At 39.3% G+C, this 18467-nt stretch overlaps 1 protein-coding gene across 1 annotated transcript in view; it reads left to right on the plus strand.

Moving 5' to 3' along the window:
• SLC15A5 (solute carrier family 15 member 5) overlaps nucleotides 1–18467 on the plus strand; it is a 100419-nt gene that overhangs the window by 32008 nt on the left and 49944 nt on the right. The window contains 2 exon segments of the mRNA XM_027965843.2: nucleotides 2219–2285; nucleotides 2288–2404. Coding sequence (XP_027821644.2) covers nucleotides 2219–2285; nucleotides 2288–2404 — 184 coding nt within the window.

Consider the following 18467-nt stretch of genomic DNA (forward strand, 5'->3'; position numbering starts at 1 on the left):
AAGGAGATCAAAGCACCAAGAATAAAACATCATAGCATGCCATATTTTAAATTTAGTAGCAATTATTGACCTTCAGTTCCAAGACATACATTTAAAATATGTTGATATTAAGGCCGATGATGTTGCCATTTGACATTACTGGCCATTCAGAGGTGAAAATGAATCTCTATTGACAGCAATTATTCCTGAATACTCAGAAGCTTGTATGAAATAAGAGCATTTAAAATTTTAAAAGGAGATGATTTCAGAACTTGAGGCAGAAGCAGAAATGATTTCAAGCTTTCAAGACATCAGAGCCTTTTCTTAGATTAGGCAATATATGAATATTGCTTCACTAAAGATTAATCATACATTTGCCACATTATTAAGTTAGCAGGTTTCTGTGTCTGTGATTCATGCTGATAATAACTATTCCTATTAACAATAATTCTCGTTTGAAATCAGTAACAGAAACTTCCAAGTTGTGCTGTGAGCCTCTCAGTCTTAGAGGAGCTCTGCTGCCAGCACTTTTTCTTAAAAAAATCATTCATTTTCCTCTGCTTAAGGAAGAAACTTAATATTTTGATGGAACTAGGGCAGAACTAGCTAATGTTCCCTTCTCTCTTGCTGTCTTTACCCAACTATAACAATCCTGTTTACTATCCCAAGGGTCAAATTCAAGATCAGAAAATAAATTATCACCAGGACATATTTTATATAGATAAAAAAAAAAATCTTAGTGAAAATGTAGTTCATCCCTGGATGGAGGCAGTTAATAGAGCAAAAGGCTCATTCTGTAATTGGTGGACTTGTTTGCAACTGTACTGACTTATGACTCTGCTTCTCCTTATGCTTCTCAAGTTGCACAACCTGATAATTAGAGAAGGAGATACTGAAGGTTTCAAACAAGAAGTTATCATCTGGATGTTTGAGCCAGGTTGCTCTCCCAGGATGGGGGTAAAGCCGGAATCCTAATGAAGTTCACACACTGTAAGAAAAAAAAAATATGGAGACTCCATCCCTTAAGGACAAAACTTGGGTTGACTTTCTCACCAAGCCAATTAGTAGCTTTGTGTGCCACTGGGAATTAAAGAAATACTCTGTGCTGCTAATGATAATGACAAAGAGGTGATTATTGCAACAAAGCTCATGAAGTGAGAAGATACACCTTTCCTGTGACACTGTGCTTTAGTTCTGACCTAACAGTTATAACCTAACAAAGGGTTTGGAGCACATGAAGAGACTCCAAGTTAATGTCAGAGTTTCAGTTAGTATTAGGATTTATTGTACAAATGAAATTCGGACACTATGTTGAGGGTTTGCAGTGGGGCAGAGGTATTGTTTGTGTTGTAGATTCTTTTGCATGTTTGCTTTTAATTTCTTCTACTTTATTGTGCAACTTTTTTCATGGAATTACCTTTTTGGTCCTCTAGTGCTTCACAATTAGTTTAAAAGGAGAGTATAGAAACAAGTCTGTTTTCTCTCTCTCTCTTTTTTTTTTTTCATTTTACTTGACATATTAAAACCAAGACCAGTCCAGGGAGCCTATAAATATAGCCTACATCAAGCAATGGGTTTCTACACTGGGCCCCTCTTCTTAGGGAAAAATCATTCTTACTTATTTTGCTACCAAACTCAGTGCAATTTAAAGGATATACTGGCCACAATCTATTGTTTATGAGTGAAAAGAAAGTCTTAATACTTCCTGCTGGCTTTCGCTTTATTGTTGGGAAAAACAAAAACTTTACTTGCTGATATGGAATATTTGTTACTTGATTTCTTATGTGTCATCTGAGGCACAAACTTAGGGTCTTTGTTACTTTTCCAAGGAAAATTAAGAAGAAAGACTAGATGACCAAAGATTCATCGTAAAGAATCAGTAGCATTGTCAATAGACTAAACAGAGCTCCTACTGACCTTTGTCAGCTCATAATCATGACCTCCAAGACATGGGGAATGTCCAGCTTATCTCTCACAGAGTACAGGCAAGGGACAAGGCATCTGCCACAGGAATCTTCCTCTAAAGTTAAACCACTTTTTTTTTCTTTTTGAAATCATTTTATTTATTTATTCATTTATTTTGGCCTCACTATGGGGCACGTGGGATCCTAGCTCCCCAACCAGAGACCAAACCCACACACCCCCGCTGCACTGGAAGCTCAGAGTGTTAACCACTGGACCACCGGGGAAGTCTTAAACCACTGTCTTAAAGCATGGCTCTTTCCCTGTTGAAAAGCAGATTCCTTCAGGATATTCTCTGCAGACCGTGAATTCCAGTCGCAATCTGCGTGGATCGCTTCTGCCAGTTTCATCATGAATGTCATCACTATCCTCCCACTGCTCATTCTGGCCCCTTTTATGGTATATTTCAGCACCTGCCTGCTTCCGTCTAAGAGAAATGGCTCTTTTCTGTCAGCATGCATTCGTAAGGACAACTTACCATTTCTAGTAAGTCGTTTGTAACTTTTTTTCAATCAGAGGGTAATTACTTTACAATATTGTGCTGATTTCTGCCACACATCATCATGAATCAGCTACAGGTCTACATATGTCCTCCCTCTTGATCCTCCCTGCCACCTTCCACACCACTGGAGGTGGTTACAGAGCGCTGGGTTGAACTCCTTATGTCACGCAGCAAATTCCCACTGGCTGTCTGTTTTACGTATGGTACAGTGTATGTTTCTGTGCTACTCTCTCAATTCGTCCCACCCTCTCCATCCCACACTAAAATAAGAAACACTGTACAAGGCTCTAAGTTAGCTATGTGCTCTGGAGTAGAGTCTGATTTTGACAAATTAAGAAGAAGGTACATTCAAGAGTATTGATGTCCATTTTCTCAAGTCTCTACATGGACATCAGTGTTCCATTTTCTTCCTATCCTTCTTTGCTTCTCAGAAGACACACCTGATATAAAGACTCGGCAAAATTTTCAGTGCCGCCAAATGGTGTCTCCCTCTTCATGTAAAACAGTCTCTACTCCTAAGTTGATGCTGAGAATGTTTTAAAAAATTAACACAGGTAAGCAATAATACTTGGGAGGAATTACCTTCTGAACCACCAAAAAAAATTATTACAAGTTAGTACTGTGATTCAGTTTCAGTACAGTACTTCTTCCACTAGTAAGGTGTGCAACAATAATTTTCAAACAATTTTTCCACCTTGAGATATAATTGACGTTGTTCAGTTGCCAAGTCATGTCCAACTCTTTGGTTTTTTATTTTTTAAATTTTAAAATCTTTAATTCTTACATGCATTCCCAAACATGAACCCCCCTCCCACCTCCCTCCCCATAACATCTTTCTGGGTCATCCCCATGCACCAGCCCCAAGCATGCTGCATCCTGCGTCAGACATAGACTGGCGATTCAATTCACATGATAGTATACATGTTAGAATGTCATATCATGGACTGCAGCACGACAAGCTTCCCTGTCTTTCATTTAAAATTTTAATTTTTAAAAAATCGTAAATAGTTTCATAGATATAAAATTTCATGTACAAATAAGAAAGAAAGAAGTCGCTCAGTCGTGTCTGACTATTTGAGACCCCATGGAATGTAGCCTACCAGGCTCCTCAGTCCATGGGATTTTCTGGGCAAGAATACTGGAGTGGGTTGCCATTTCCTTCTCCAGGGGATCTTCCCCACCCAGGGATAGAACCTGGGTCTCCCACATTGTAGGCAGATGCTTTACCGTCTGAGCTACCAGGGAAGCCCATGTACAAATAAGGTCTACTTATGTTCGTATATTCTCTCTATTCCTTTGGGTGTCTATTTACATGTTCTTAAAGAATTATCCTTCCATTTTAAAAATAAAGATTCAGTCTCTCAGTTGTGCCCAACTCTTTGCAAGCCGGTAGACTGGAGCACACCAGGCTTCCCTGTCCTTCACTATATTCCAGAGTTTTCTCAAACTCATGTCCACTGAATCGGCCATGCTATCCAACCATCTCATGTTCTGGCATCCCTTCTCCTCCTGCTCTCAGTCTCTCCCAGCATCAGGGTCTATTCCAATCAGTCGGCTCTTCGCATTGGGAGGCCAAAGTATTGAGCTTCGGCTTCAGCATCAGTCTCTCCAGTGAATATTGAGGGTTGATTTCCTTTAGGATTGACTGGTTTGATCTCCTTGCTGTGCGAGGGACTGTGAAGAGTCTTCTCCAACACCATAATTCAAAAGCATCAAATGTGTGAGTTTAAGGTACACAATGTTATAAACTGATACCATTCTATATTGCAAAATATTTATGACAATAAGGGTAGTAAACGCATCCTTGACCTCACATAATTGCTACCTTGTTGTAGTTATGGTCCTCTCTTAATTTTTAAAGTGAAAAAATGTAGGACATCCTACACAGATTCCATCCCTGGATCAGGCAGATCCTCTGGAGAAGGAAATGGCAACCCACTCCAGCATTCTTGCCTGGAAAATTCCATGGACAAAGGAGCCTGGCGGGCTACAGTTCATAGGGCGGCAAAGAGTTGGACATGACTGAACACTGACCTCATTATTATCATGTTGTTGTTGATGATATGGTCTACTCTCAATTTTTAAAGTGAAAAAATGTAAGACTTCTTACTCAGAACACAATCTATAGTGGGTAAAGTAAAATTTCTGCCAATGAAATGGGAGAGGAGGAGCATCCTGGTGACATTCTCCTCTGCCTCGCTGTGGTCCGCCAGGCACTGCCATGGACCAAGAAGATAAGAAACAGGAAACCCAAGCTCATCTGATGACCAGAGACTGGGGTCTCAGCCCCTGCTCTGCTGCTGAGCTGTTCCTGGGTAACTTGGGAAAGCCACTTAATTTTGTCTTCTAGTTCACTTTTTTTTAATTGAGGGCCGTACCTGAGATAAATGTAGGAACCCTTTGTTCTGTAAAACGTTTGAAATCATTCAAGGTGATAATAGCGCCTAGAGCACAGTTAGGGCACAGAGTGGAAGCTCTATAAATATTAGCTAATACTAAGTCATCGTTTGCATGGGCAGGTCTAATTGTTTGGTGAGGATAAACAGAGAGCAGAGGAAGTTTGAAACTCTTAAGAAATAGCATACAATGGCAACATTATGTCTTATCATCTACTTGAGAAATAATTTCATTGAGAGTCAAGGCCAGGCATCTGGAAGTTTCTTTTCTCTTGGTTCAGTTCAGTTCAGTTGCTCTGACTCTTTGCAACCCCATGAACTGCAGCACGCCAGGCCTCCCTGTCTACCACCAACTCCTGGAGTTCACCCAAACCCATGTCCATTGAGTCGGTGATGCCATCCAGCCATCTCATCCTCTGTTGTCCCCTTCTCCTCCTGCCCTCAATCTTTCCCAGCATCAGGGTCTTTTCAAATGAGTCATCTCTTCATGTCAGTTGGCCAGAGTATTGGAGTTTCAGCTTCAACATCAATCCTTCCAATGAACACCCAGGACTGATCTCCTTTAGGAGGGACTGGTTGGATCTCCTTGCAGTTCAAGGGATTCTCAAGAGTCTTCTCCAACACCACAGTTCAAAAGCATCAATTCTTTGGTGCTCTGGTTGTTATTCTTAAAACCTCCTTTGTAGAGATCTGTGAAAACAATGCAGTCTTCTGGTAACCCATTATGATATATATATATATTTGCTGTTTCTCTGTTTATAGAAGTTACATTTTAGCATATGTGCCTCCTGTTATTTACCAGAGCCATCAACAAGATCACTCCAGATCACATCACAGAGTAGATTTGTTTTTAGAAAGAACTCGAAGTGACTAAATTCAGTTTATTTTATCTTCAATTGTAGAGGTCTTCAGTACAAAATATTTTTTGATTAATTCTGTAAGCCAGTAACCCTGACATTATTTATTGTTATAGGTTTAGACAAACTATAAAACTTAATAGGTTTTAACAATCCTTAAATCTTACAAACTGCTTTTTTTTTTTTTTTTTTGGTCTGCTAGTATAGAAATCCAAACCAGTATTTAGTGAATGTCCAGCACTGTTTGAGGATGCAAAAGAAGAGTAAGACTTTGTACATACCCTCAGCAAGTGTACTATTAAAATATAATGAATGCAGAACAATGTGGGGATAAATTTATATTGCAAAATGCCAGAATTCTTGGCAGTCCAGTACAAAATCATGAAAATTCAGTCTAAGCTTCTGAATTATGCTTTCTTACTAAAAAAATTTTTAAATTGGGTTACTTTAGAGAAATATGGTATACAATATGAATGAAAAAACTACTTTTTAAAATCCTTCCTGTGAATTCCCTGGCAGTCCAGTGGTTAGCTTTCACTAACGAGGGCCTGGGTGAGGACTCAAGTACATTCTCTGGTCGGGGAACTAAGATCTTGCAAGCCACATGGCATGGCCAAAATAAAATAAAATAAAATAAAATCCTTCCTGAGTATAAGCAATCTTAAATTCACTTGAAATATGAGCACTTTCTCTTGGACAATTCTCCAGTCTCACATATTTGAAAGCATGCCTGTTCTTAAAAGAAGTGTATGTGGTTTTTCTGGAGGAAGGAAGGTTAGGTAGAGTTATCTGATATATTGTTTGATGTTAATGAACTAAATATTCCCTGGGAAGGTTGGTAACAGACTTAGTGGGCAGGAAGAAAAGGAAAAACTAGATTCATCTAAAAAATCTGAGCTATATCCTTCTGAGTACAAATTACTGAATTCAATTGTTTCTAAGCCAGACTCCATTCATTTGTTCATTTACATACTTGCTCACTTATTTGCATAATATTTTGCTCTGGGGAAATAAAGAGGTGTGATGATATGTATCTTTTTAACTAGATGTTTGCTTAAGTTTTCCATATCGGGCTTGTGATTATGGAAGATTAATAAGTTTTATCAGGACATAGAAGCATAAACCTAGGGTACTTTTTGATAGTGATTTACATAACTGAATCAATCTAACATTAAAATTTACTTTTACTTTGAACCTAAGTGCCTTGAAAATGTGAGTGAAGTATGTAAGTATATAAATTATGAACAAACAAATATTTATGAATTCCTCTTTGAACCTAGGCACCTTCCTATGCATATCCCACTTAATCTCATGATAAGTCATCATTTACTAGGTCAAGGATCTCAAAGATAATGTCTTATTTGAATTCAGACCTTCTAATTCTAAGGCCGTTGTTTTATTATTTGTTATTATTATTCCACTTACTAGCCATCTATAGTTCCTTTTTATTGGAGTATAATTGTTTTACAATATTGTGTTAGTTTCAGCTGTACAATAACGTGAATCAGTCATATGTATACATATATACTCTCTCTCGTCTCCCTCCCATACCCCGATTCCTACCGCAATCCCACCCTTCTAGGTCATCACAGAGCACCAAGCTGAGCTCCCTGTGCCATACAGTAGCTTCCACTAGTTATCTGTTTCACACTTGGTGGTGTATATATGGGAGAAGGAAATGGCAACCCACTCCAGTGTTCTTGCCTGGAGAATCCCAGGGACGGGCGAGCCTGGTGGGCTGCCGTCTCTGGGGCTGCACAGAGTTGGACACGACTGAAGTGACTTAGCAGCAGCAGCAGCAGCAGTGTGTATATGTCGATGCCACTCTCTCAGTTCATCACCCTCATTTCTTCCCCCACCTTGTCCACAAGTCTGTTTTCTACTTTTGTACCTCTATTCCTGCCCTGCAAATAGATTAATCAGAACCATTTTTCTAGATTCCATATATATACATTAATACACAATATTCATTTTTCTCTTTCGCACTTACTTTACTCTGTATGACAGGCTCTAGGTTCATTCACATCACTACAACTGACTCAATTTCGTTCGTTTTTGTGGTTGACTAGTATTCCATTGTTGGAGAAGGCAATGGCACCCCACTCCAGTACTGTTGCCTGGAAAAAAGCACTGATGGAGGAGCCTGATGGGCTGCAGTCCATGGGGTTGCTAGGAGTAGGACTTGACTGAGCGACTTCAATTTTCACTTTCATGCATTGGAGAAGGAAATGGCAACCCACTCCAGTGTTCTTGCCTGGAGAATCCCAGGGATGGGGGAGCCTGGTGGGCTGCCGCCTATGGGGTCGCACAGAGTCAGACACAACTGAAGCTACTTAGTAGCAGCAGCAGCAGCAATATTCCATTGTATATATGTACCATATGTTCTTTATCCATTCGTCTGTCAATGGCCATCTAGGGTGCGTCCATGTCCTGGCTATTGTAAACAGTGCTGTTTTGAACATTTAAATTATAGACATTATTAGTGTTAATTTGGAATCCTTACTGCTATTTCTAATCAAGGCTATGAAGTAAACGAAAAATCCTTCTGCCATCACAATGAGTTGATTTTTAAGGTTCCCCCAGCCCCTTTCACAGTCAGTCACTCCCTGTCCAAGGACTGTTATGTTTAAGGAGGCAGATGGTGCCAACACTGATATGCCTAGGGTTTGACAAGGATAATGACAGCCCAGGCCAAGAGTGAGAGAGGTAGAGAAATCTCATTTGGTTGGTCAAAGTAGAAATTTAACAAAGGAAAAAAAAAAATGAGCTTGCTTTTATCTAGCTCATAACAATGCAAGGAAAGAGGGGTTTCTGATTGAAGATAGGACATTCTTGAGTTTATCAGCTAAAGAAATTAACAAGTAATCTTTTAGAACTTGGACGGCAAAGGTTTGATACACACAGAGTGTTTCATCAAGACTGTATTTTCCTAACATTACACGAGACAGATGTATCTGTTTAAAAGTCAGCCTTAATACACCAAAAATCTAGAGTCAGTGATATTATGATGTATCCTCTGTCATAGTTGAGTATACTTTATTTTAGCTTTTTTCAGTTCAAAAATGTTTGCACCATGAGTATTTCCTCTCCTACCATTAGTTAAAATCCAGTATGTGGCATTTAGTAGCTAGTGCTGACACACACCAGTATTAATCTGACTAAAATTAGCCTAATTAAGATTGTCATTAAGCCTTGTGCAAAGCAGAAGTGCACAACCCAGTAGGTAGCTGTTATCTTGGCTTTTAAGTAACATTGATATTGAAATGCAGATGAAGTATATCCAAATATCTTCTAGGCCTTCCTCTTTAAAATAAAACTTGAAAATTCAAATCCTAATTCAAAGTTCTTTATGATTCAGGTACAGCCAAGGTGCTGGTCCCTTTTTATATATATACCTTCTACTAGTTTATATATAGTATATGTACTTTCTGCTAGTTTTAATAATTGACAGAGTTTCTTTTTGGTTGGAATCAAAGTGCTTGCTAAATTAAAAAACCAAGCCAGGGATCCAGTTACCTTCATTGAAAGTAGGATTATTTCGTCAAAACTACTTTTTCCCTAGTATAGTTTTCAGAACTGTGACACCAAGAAACATCATGGTGTATACCTTCTGCAAAATACCTGACAGGAAGTTTTGTAAACACTAAAAAAAGTAACATGCAAATATCTAGCCTGAATAACTCGTTCATTCAGTTGTTCATTTGTTTAATAAAAGCACATTGATGTTCTTAGGTTCTTACTTTTAAAGTTGACGTCAACACTGGAATTAAATTTGAGGTAAAGTAGACCAGAAGGAAAATAGTTTTTTTTCAGGGAAAATAATTTTTCCATGGGTTGAAGGGGGGGATGGTTTCCAAATGATTCGAGTGTTACATTTATTGTGCACTTTATTTCTATTATTGTTATATCAATTCCATCTCAGATCATCAGACATTAGATCTAGGAGGTTGGGGACCCCTAAATTAGACCATTTAGTAAGTCAACTGAAGCAATATTTTATGCCTTACAGATATGTTTGTGTAACTGATCTCCATGCAAATGAATGACCTGTTCCAGATTCAGAAGTTAAAACACAAACTGAAGCTGAACCTCCTGAAATGAGTTCCCAGTGGTCTAAACAAAAACAAGAGACAGAATGTGGATAGCTCAGTTCAAACACAGGAACATGCCACTAACAGGAGAAACAAAGCAAAAAACATATGCCAAGTAGCAGGTGAGAAAGATCTTCCACAAAGGCAGAAACATATACGATGATGAAATCATAGCTATCTTTATAAGAAAGTGTGTTCTTACATTAGCCAGTTTCTTGTTTTTGAAATTTGCCAAAATCATGGATCTGAGGACAATTTCTCAAGGACTCAGTACAGTTTCATCCTTTCAGTTGTGTTACATATCGGAGGCTCATACCTCAAATGACACATTAAAAAAAAAATCCATAGTTTTCTCAGTGAGGCAAATTTATCCAACGTTGGAATCATCTTTACATATTTATATTGTAGTGTTAGATTTTGCCTCAACAGGAAGCAGCAAATACAACTAAAATGTTTGAATAAATTCTGACTTAAAAAATTCATTGTGGTCTGATTTGAAAAAGTCTTACATGGTGGGATATTAGAATAAACTCTAAGCCATTTAAGACTTTTAGAGAGTTGTCTACAACCACGTGTGTGTTCAGCCTCTTCAGTCATGTCCAAATCAGTGCGATCCTATGGACTATAGCCCACCACGCTCCTTTGTCCATGGGATTCTCCAGGCAAGAATATTGGGGTGGGTTGCCATTCCCTCCTCCAGGGGATCTTCCCGACTCAGGGTCAAACCCAGGTTTCCCACATTGCAGGCAGATTCTTTACCATTTGAGCCACCAGTGAAGCCCCTATAATGACATAGCCAATATTAAAGCATACATTATTTATCTGAATATAAGATCTCCTTTGGAACCATGTGCTTTATCTTGAAAATACAGATCTGCTAGAGGTTTAAAATGTGTACTTTCTGATAAACTACACTCTGCTTTGGACAAGTTATAATCTCATAGGTGTTAACGATAAAATTGGAGCAGATTTAATTTAGGTTGGAATGCAGCTTTGTTTTGAATTTTTAAAAAAGCCATTTTCATCTGCGCCAGAGTGCAGTAGCAAATAAAAAGCAAATGCAGTTAGTTTGATGTTTCAGGTAAAATATGCTTTGCCCTAAAATATCTAGGTAGATAAACCAAATATTTGTGCTTTGCTTGAAATTGTTTGGAGAACTGTCTTTCGTTGGATTTTCCTAGAACAGGTCTCAGAGCTTCTTGGATCTGGTTGAATGTAGGTCTGATCAAACCTACTAGAATGGAGCTTGAAATTCTGTCTAGAAAGCTGCCAGGTGATTCCTATGCTGTTGATCAAAGACTAGACTTTAAGTTTCAAGGACAGAGCAAAAAGCCAAGAGACTGCTCTCTCACATTTCATGCTTGTACACTGCCAGCAGAGGCTTAGGTAAAAAAAAAAGCTACAATTTCTCATCAGGTCAGAGCTAAAATTCAGCAGTAGGCAATAAAAGCTGACAAGTCAACCAAAATTTGGCCAACCACTACACTCATGGGCCAAATCTGGCTTTCCATTTGCTTTTACATTATCTGCAAGCTAAAAGTTGTTTTCACTGATGAACATTTGCAATTGATTTGATAAGAAATGATAACTTTGAATACCAATTAAGTGAAATTACATTACACCCTCAAAAAAGCATTATTAGTTTGAATCTTATCAATAAAAAATTGTATAAAATGTATTCTATTTCTTGTTATATAATACTTACATAGCTTCAAAATGTTGCCTTTTGTCACATAAAACCAAAAATACTTACTACTGTTTTTTTACAAAAAATATTTGCCCATCTCTTGTCTAATCTATTGCCTCTAAAGCTATAAACTTTTCTGGATAAAATACAATATAAGCCTTTTTATATACAACAGGTGATAACAACAAAAAAAAGGTGGGGGGGGAGTAGACATGATATCTTTTATCTAAATTATACTAAATTAGTTAGAATGAGACGTACTGTAGAAGATACACAGAGAATTCAAATTCTAAAGTAAGAAAGCCAAGAAAATTTAAAAATCTATTCTGTCTACCTCGATCCTTTCTTTGAGGTTCATGGGAATATCTTACAATTTAACTGCACAATATTTGAACAACTTAATTTTTTGCATGAACGATCTTAGTTCCCTGACCAGGGATTGAACCCATGCCCCCTGCATTGGGGAGCTCAGAGTCTTAACCACTGGTCTGCCAGGGAAATTCTTGAACAATTTAATTTTCACGTAATATCTGAACATACCTGTAATCAGTTGGCTAGTGCTACCAGAACAAGATATCATACACTAGGTGGCTTTCACAACAAGTTTATTTCTTACAGCTCTGGAGGCTAGAAATCCAAGATCAAGGTGTTGGCAGGTTTAATTTCCCCTAAGACCTCTATCCTTGGATTGTAGATGGCCAACTTCTTGCTGTCTTCACCCTTCCTTTCCTCTGTGTCTGTATAGACATGGTATCTTTTCTTCTTTTTACAAAGATAACAGCCAACAGGGCTTCCCTGGTGGCTCAGGCAGTAAAGAATTTGCCGGCCAATGTAGGAGACCCAGGTTTGATTGCTTGGTTGGGAAGATTCCCTGGAGAAGGAAATGACAACCCATTCCAGTATTCTTGCCTGGGAAATCCCACGGACAGGGGAGCCTGGCAGGCTACAGTCCACGGTATTGCAAGTGTTGAACATGACTGAAGCAACTGAGCACCATATTAGATTAGTGTCCCACTCTTATGACCTCATTTAATCTTAATCACCTCTTTAAAGGCTCTGTGTTCAAGTAATGACTTTGGAGGTTATGGCTTCAAATGTGTGAATTTTGAAGGAACACAATTCAGTTCATTGTATGTGTGCATGAAATTGGGTTGTATATTATGCTAGATTGGCAGCATTTTTTTTTCTTTTCTCAGTGGTATGAAAGAATGTTTCCTCATATAGCTAAATTAATCTTAGATTCAGGGAAGCATGGTAGGTGAGAATATCAATAGTTCTGAAAGTTTTTTAACAGTAAGTAACAGTCTCCAACCGTTGCTTTCTTTATATCCAGTCAGTCATAATTCCCAGAGGCAAACCATTTTTTTAAATCTTTAGGTGTCATTTGTCTAATATTGTTGAATAATATGATTATAAAAACATTTTTAAACAGTAATAATATGTATGTCATTGCAAAACCAAAGAAATAATTTATTTTTCTGTACTTAATAAATAGGTTGGTTTCTGCACAGTTGCTCAGTCGTGTCCAACTCTTTGTGACCTCATGGACTGTAGCCCACCAGGCTCCTCTGTCCATGGAATTTTCCAGACAAGAATACTGGAGTGGGGTGCCATTTCCTTCTCCAGTGGATCCTCCCGACCCAGAGATCAAGCCCACGACTGTCTCTTGCCTTAGAAGATGACTGCTTTACCTCTAGCGCCACTTCAACTTCCTAACTATCTTCCAGCTTCAGTATCACTCCCATCCTATCAACCAGCCCCTGGCTCTTAGAGTTATCATCCTAAATGCCAATTCTAATCTTTTCACTTGTGTTTAATATCTTCAATGATTCCATTTTCTTCAGAGTAATTTGAAAATTCCTTAAAATTTTATGAAATGCCTCTTGTGATCTGACCTCAATCTGTCTTCTCCCCTGATACCTAAATAACTTGAGTTTCTCACCATTCTGAAAATTTGTCTGATACTCTCATGACTTTGTGCTTTTGCTCAGGCAATTCATGCTGCCCTCACCTCTTCCTACTGAAACCCTTCTTTCTTTATTTTTTAGTATGTATTTATGTATTCACTGCACTGGGTCTTAATTGCTGTATGAAGGCTTTTTCTAGTTGCAGCAAGCAGGGGCTACTCTGGCTGCACTTGGAGGGCTTCTCATTTTGGTGGCTTCTCTTGTTGCAGAGTACAGGCTTTATGACGTGAGCTCAGTAGTTGTGGCACATGGGCTTAGTTGCTCCAAGGCACATGAGATTTCCCCTGACCAGGGATGGAACCATGTCTCCTGAATTGGCAGGAGGATTCTTAACCACTGGAAGGAAGTTCAGTCCTTCTTTCTTTAAATCATAGGATTTCTCTCACTTTTCCAGCTGGAAGTAAATTCTTCTCCTTTTAGAATAGCATTGAAAGTGAAAAGTGAAAGTGAAGTCGCTCAGTCATGTCTGACTCTTTGCGACCCATGGACTGTAGCCCACCAAGCTCCTCTGTCCATGGGATTCTCCAGGCAAGAATACTGAAGTGGGTTGCCAGTTCCTTCTCTAGGGGATCTTCCCAACCCAAGGATCGAACCCAGGTCTCCCACCCTGCAGGCAGTCCACAAAAACTGAGAACAATTTTTTTTTTTAATGTTACCTCCCCAACTGCCCTAACAGACAACTTTACATATAGCAGTAATAGAGTAAATATTAAATCAAATTGACATTTTAGGTCTCCTTCTAGCGAGTTTTAGTGTGCTAAGTATAGATAAATTCTGTGATGAATTTTATCTTCAAGGTATGTGCGTGTTAGTCACTCAGTTGTGTCCAACTCTGCAACCCCATGGACTGTAGCTCTTCAGGCTCCTCTGTCCATGGGATTCTCCAGGCAAGAATACTGGAGTGGGTTACCATTCCCTTCTCCAGGGGATCTTCTTGACCTAGGGATCGAACCCAGGTCTTCTGCATCAAAAGCGGGTTCTTTACCCTCTGAGCCACCAGGGAAGTCATATCTTCAAGACAGGTAATATTAAAATTCCTTTTTTCAATATGAGCTGTTAACAGAACCAAAATCTCTACTTCATTATGAATGGGCTTTCATGGAATCTAATTTAAAGTAATACTATATTTTAAAATTCCTTAAATTTTCTGTTACTCAGATTTCCTCATTTTTATACATTCTGTTTCTTGAGGTCTTAGAAAGAGCAGACCTTATGGATACATTTAAATGTTGAGATACAATCAAAAAATTTACCTACCAGTTTCTCTATCAACTAAAACAAACACTAAGCTATTTAAACATTAGATTGATTTTTCTAAATTGAAAGTTTGCTTATCTGAAATTTTATGCAAGTTAGCAAAAGGTGACTATCTCTAAATTTCAAGTAAATTCCATCAAGCTAAAGTTTGCCTCTGATGTAACAATGGGATTAAGTCCAGCAATATGAATCATAACTTGAGAAATGAAATGGTTGCAGTCGATATCAGTTCAGTTCAGGTTAGTCGCTCAATCGTGTCAGACTCTTTGCAACCCTATGAATCGCAGCACGCCAGGCCTCCCTGTCCATCACCAACTCCCGGAGTTCACACAAACTCATGTCCATCGAGTCCGTGATGCCATCCAGCCATCTCATCCTCTGTCGTCCCCTTCTCCTCCTGCCCCCAATCCCTCCCAGCATCAGACTCTTTTCCAATGAGTCAACTCTTCGCATGAGGTGGCCAAAGTATTGGAGTTTCAGCTTTAGCATCAGTCCTTCAGAAGAACACCCAGGGCTGATCTCCTTCAGAATGGACTGGTTGGATCTCCATGCAGTCCAAGGGACTCTCAAGAGTCTTCTCCAACACCACAGTTCAGAAGCAGCAATTCTTCAGCACTCAGCTTTCTTCACAGTCCAGCTCTCACATCCATACATGACTACTGGGAAAACCATGGCCTTGACTAGACGGACGGACCTTTGTTGGCAAAGTAATGTCTCTGCTTTGGAATATGCTGTCTAGGTTGGTCATAACTTTCCTTCCAAGGAGTAAGCATCTTTTAATTTCATGGCTGCAATCACCATCTGCAGTGATTTTGGAACCCCAAAAAATAACTGTTTCCACTGTTTCCCCATCTATTTTCCATGAAGTGATGGGACCAGATGCCATGATCTTCGTTTTCTGAATGTTGAGCTTTAGGCCAACTTTTTCACTCTCCTCTTTCACTTTCATCAAGAGGCTTTTTAGTTCCTCTTCACTTTCTGCTATAAGGGTGGTGTCATCTGCATATCTGAGCTTATTGATATTTCTCCCGACAATCTTAATTCCAGCTTGTGCATCTTCCAGCCCAGCGTTTCTCATGATGTAATGTGCATATAAGTTAAATAAGCAGGGTGACAATATACAGCCTTGAGGTACTCCTCTTTCTATTTGGAACCAGTCTGTTGTTCCATGTCCAGTTCTAACTGTTGCTTCCTGACCTTCATATAGATTTCTCAAGAGGCACATCAGGTGGTCTGGTATTCCCATGTCTTTCAGAATTTTCCACAGTTTATTGTGATCCACACACTCAAAGGCTTTGGCACAGTCAAAAAAGCAGAGATAGATGTTTTTCTGGAACTCTCTTGCTTTTTTGATGATCCTGCAGATGTTGGCAATTTGATATCTGGTTCTTCTGCCTTTTCTAAAACCAGCTTGAACATCAGGAAGTTCTTGGTTCACGTATTGCTGAAGCCTGGCTTGAAGAATTTTGAGCATCACTTTACTAGCATGTGAGATGAGTGCAATTGTGTGGTAATCTGAGCATTCTTTGGCATGGCCTTTCTTTGGGATTGGAATGAAAACTGACCTTTTCCAGTCCTGTGGCCACTGTTGAGTTTTCCAAATTTGCTGGCATATTGAGTGTAGCACTTTCACAGTAGATATAAACTGTAACAAAATCTCTTCTCATTTTCAACCAAAATATCCTAGGTAATTCCTTAAAAATAAGAGAAGAGTTGGACTGCTATCGGAATAATTCCTTCCATTTATATTCTCTATCCACTTAATTACATTTAATATTTTTTCCTAAGCAAAAGTTCCTAATCTTTAATTCTGTAGTAGCTTCTTTACTTTTTCTGCAAGGATTAGAGAAATGTCAGAAAACCAAGAACTGATAATGCTTACAGTTTATTTCATAACCTTTTTTAAAATAAGAATTACAATCTTTAGAAGAGATCATTTATTTTAAATTTTCCCAAATCATTTTTTATTCAGACATAGATTTTAAATTTTTTCAGAATAGTATATTTGATCAGAGGATAAAAGTTCAAAACCATTGCTTTAGCTTCAACAATAATTGCTGCTAATTGCTACCAGGAACTGTTGCAATAATAGCTGGACGTGCTCAGTCACCTCAGTCATGTCTGACTTTTTCCACCGCATGGACTGTAGCCCACCAGGCTCCTCTGTCCATGGGATTCTCCAGGCAAGAATACTGGAGCAGATTCCCATGCCCTCTCCAGGGGATCTTCCTGACCCAAGGACTGAACCCACATCTCCTGCATCTTCTGCACTGCAGGTGGATTCTTTTCCTCTGAGCCACCAAGGAAGCCCAATATTACCTGTATGTGATCTTATTTAAATCTCATAGCCATCCTACAAAGTAACCACCTTTTAGAGCCAAGGAAGGGCTTCCCTAGTGGCTCAGATGGTAAAGAATATGCCTGCAATGCAGGAGACCTGGGTTCAATCTTGGGTTGGGAGGATCCCCTGGAGGAGGGCATGGCAACCAACTCCAGTATTCTTGCCTGGAGAATCCCCATGGACAGGGGAGTCTGGTGGGCTATAGTCCATGGGTTGCAGAGTCAGACATGACTGAGAGACTAAGCACACACACACACAGAGCCAAGGAAAAATGATAGTGAGATTAAATGACTTAGGCCATCTGAATAGTCAATCAGTAAGTTCAGTTCAGTTCAGTTCAGTCGCTCAGTCATGTCTGACTCTTTGCGACCCCATAAATCGCAACACGCCAGCCTCTCTGTCCATCACCAACTTGCCGAGTTCACCCAAACTCATATCCATTGAGTCAGTGATGCCATCCAGCCATCTCATCCTCTGCGTCCCCTTCTCCTAATGCCCCTAATCCCTCCCAGCAGCAGAGTCTTTTCTATTGAATCAACTCTTCGCATGAGGTGGCCAGAGTACTAGAGTTTCAGCTTTAGCATCAGTCCTTCCAAAGAACACCCAGGACTGATCTCTTTTAGAATGTACTGATTGGATCTCCTTGCAGTGCAAGGGACTCTCAAGAGTCTTCTCCAGCACCACAGTTCAAAAGCATCAGTTCTTTGGCGCTCAGCTTTCTTCACAGCACAATTCTCACATCCATACATGACCACTGGAAAAATTATAGCCTTGACTAGACGGACCTTTGTTGGCAAAGTAATGTCTCTGCTTTTGAATATGCTGTCTAGGTTGGTCATAACTTTCTTTCCAAGGAGTAAGCGTCTTTTAATTTCATGGCTGCAATCACCATCTGCAGTCATTTTGGAACCCCAAAAAATAAAGTCTGACACTGTTTCCACTGTTTCCCCATCTATTTCCCATGGAGTGATGGGACCAGATGCCATGATTTTAGTTTTTTAAATGGTGAGCTTTAAGCCAACTTTTTTACTCTCCTCTTTCACTTTCATCAAGAGGCTTTTTAGTTCCTCTTCACTTTCTGCCATAAGGGTGGTGTCATCTGCATATCTAAGGTTATTGATATTTCTCCTGGCAATCTTGATTCCAGCTTGTGCTTGTTCCAGCCCAGCGTTTCTCATGATGTTCTCTGCTTGTAAGTTAAATAAGCAGGGTGACAATATACAGCCTTGAGGTACTCCTCTTCCTATTTGGAACCAGTCTGTTGTTCCATGTCCAGTTCTAACTGTTGCTTCCTGACCTGCATATAGGTTTCTCAAGAGGCAGGTCAAGTGGTCTGGTATTCCCATGTCTTTCAGAATTTTCCACAGTTTATTGTGATCCACACAGTCAAAGGCTTTGGCATAGTCAATAAAGCAGAAATAGATGTTT

This window comes from Ovis aries, chromosome 3 (assembly GCF_016772045.2).
Source record: "Ovis aries strain OAR_USU_Benz2616 breed Rambouillet chromosome 3, ARS-UI_Ramb_v3.0, whole genome shotgun sequence".
Lineage (NCBI taxonomy): Eukaryota > Metazoa > Chordata > Mammalia > Artiodactyla > Bovidae > Ovis > Ovis aries.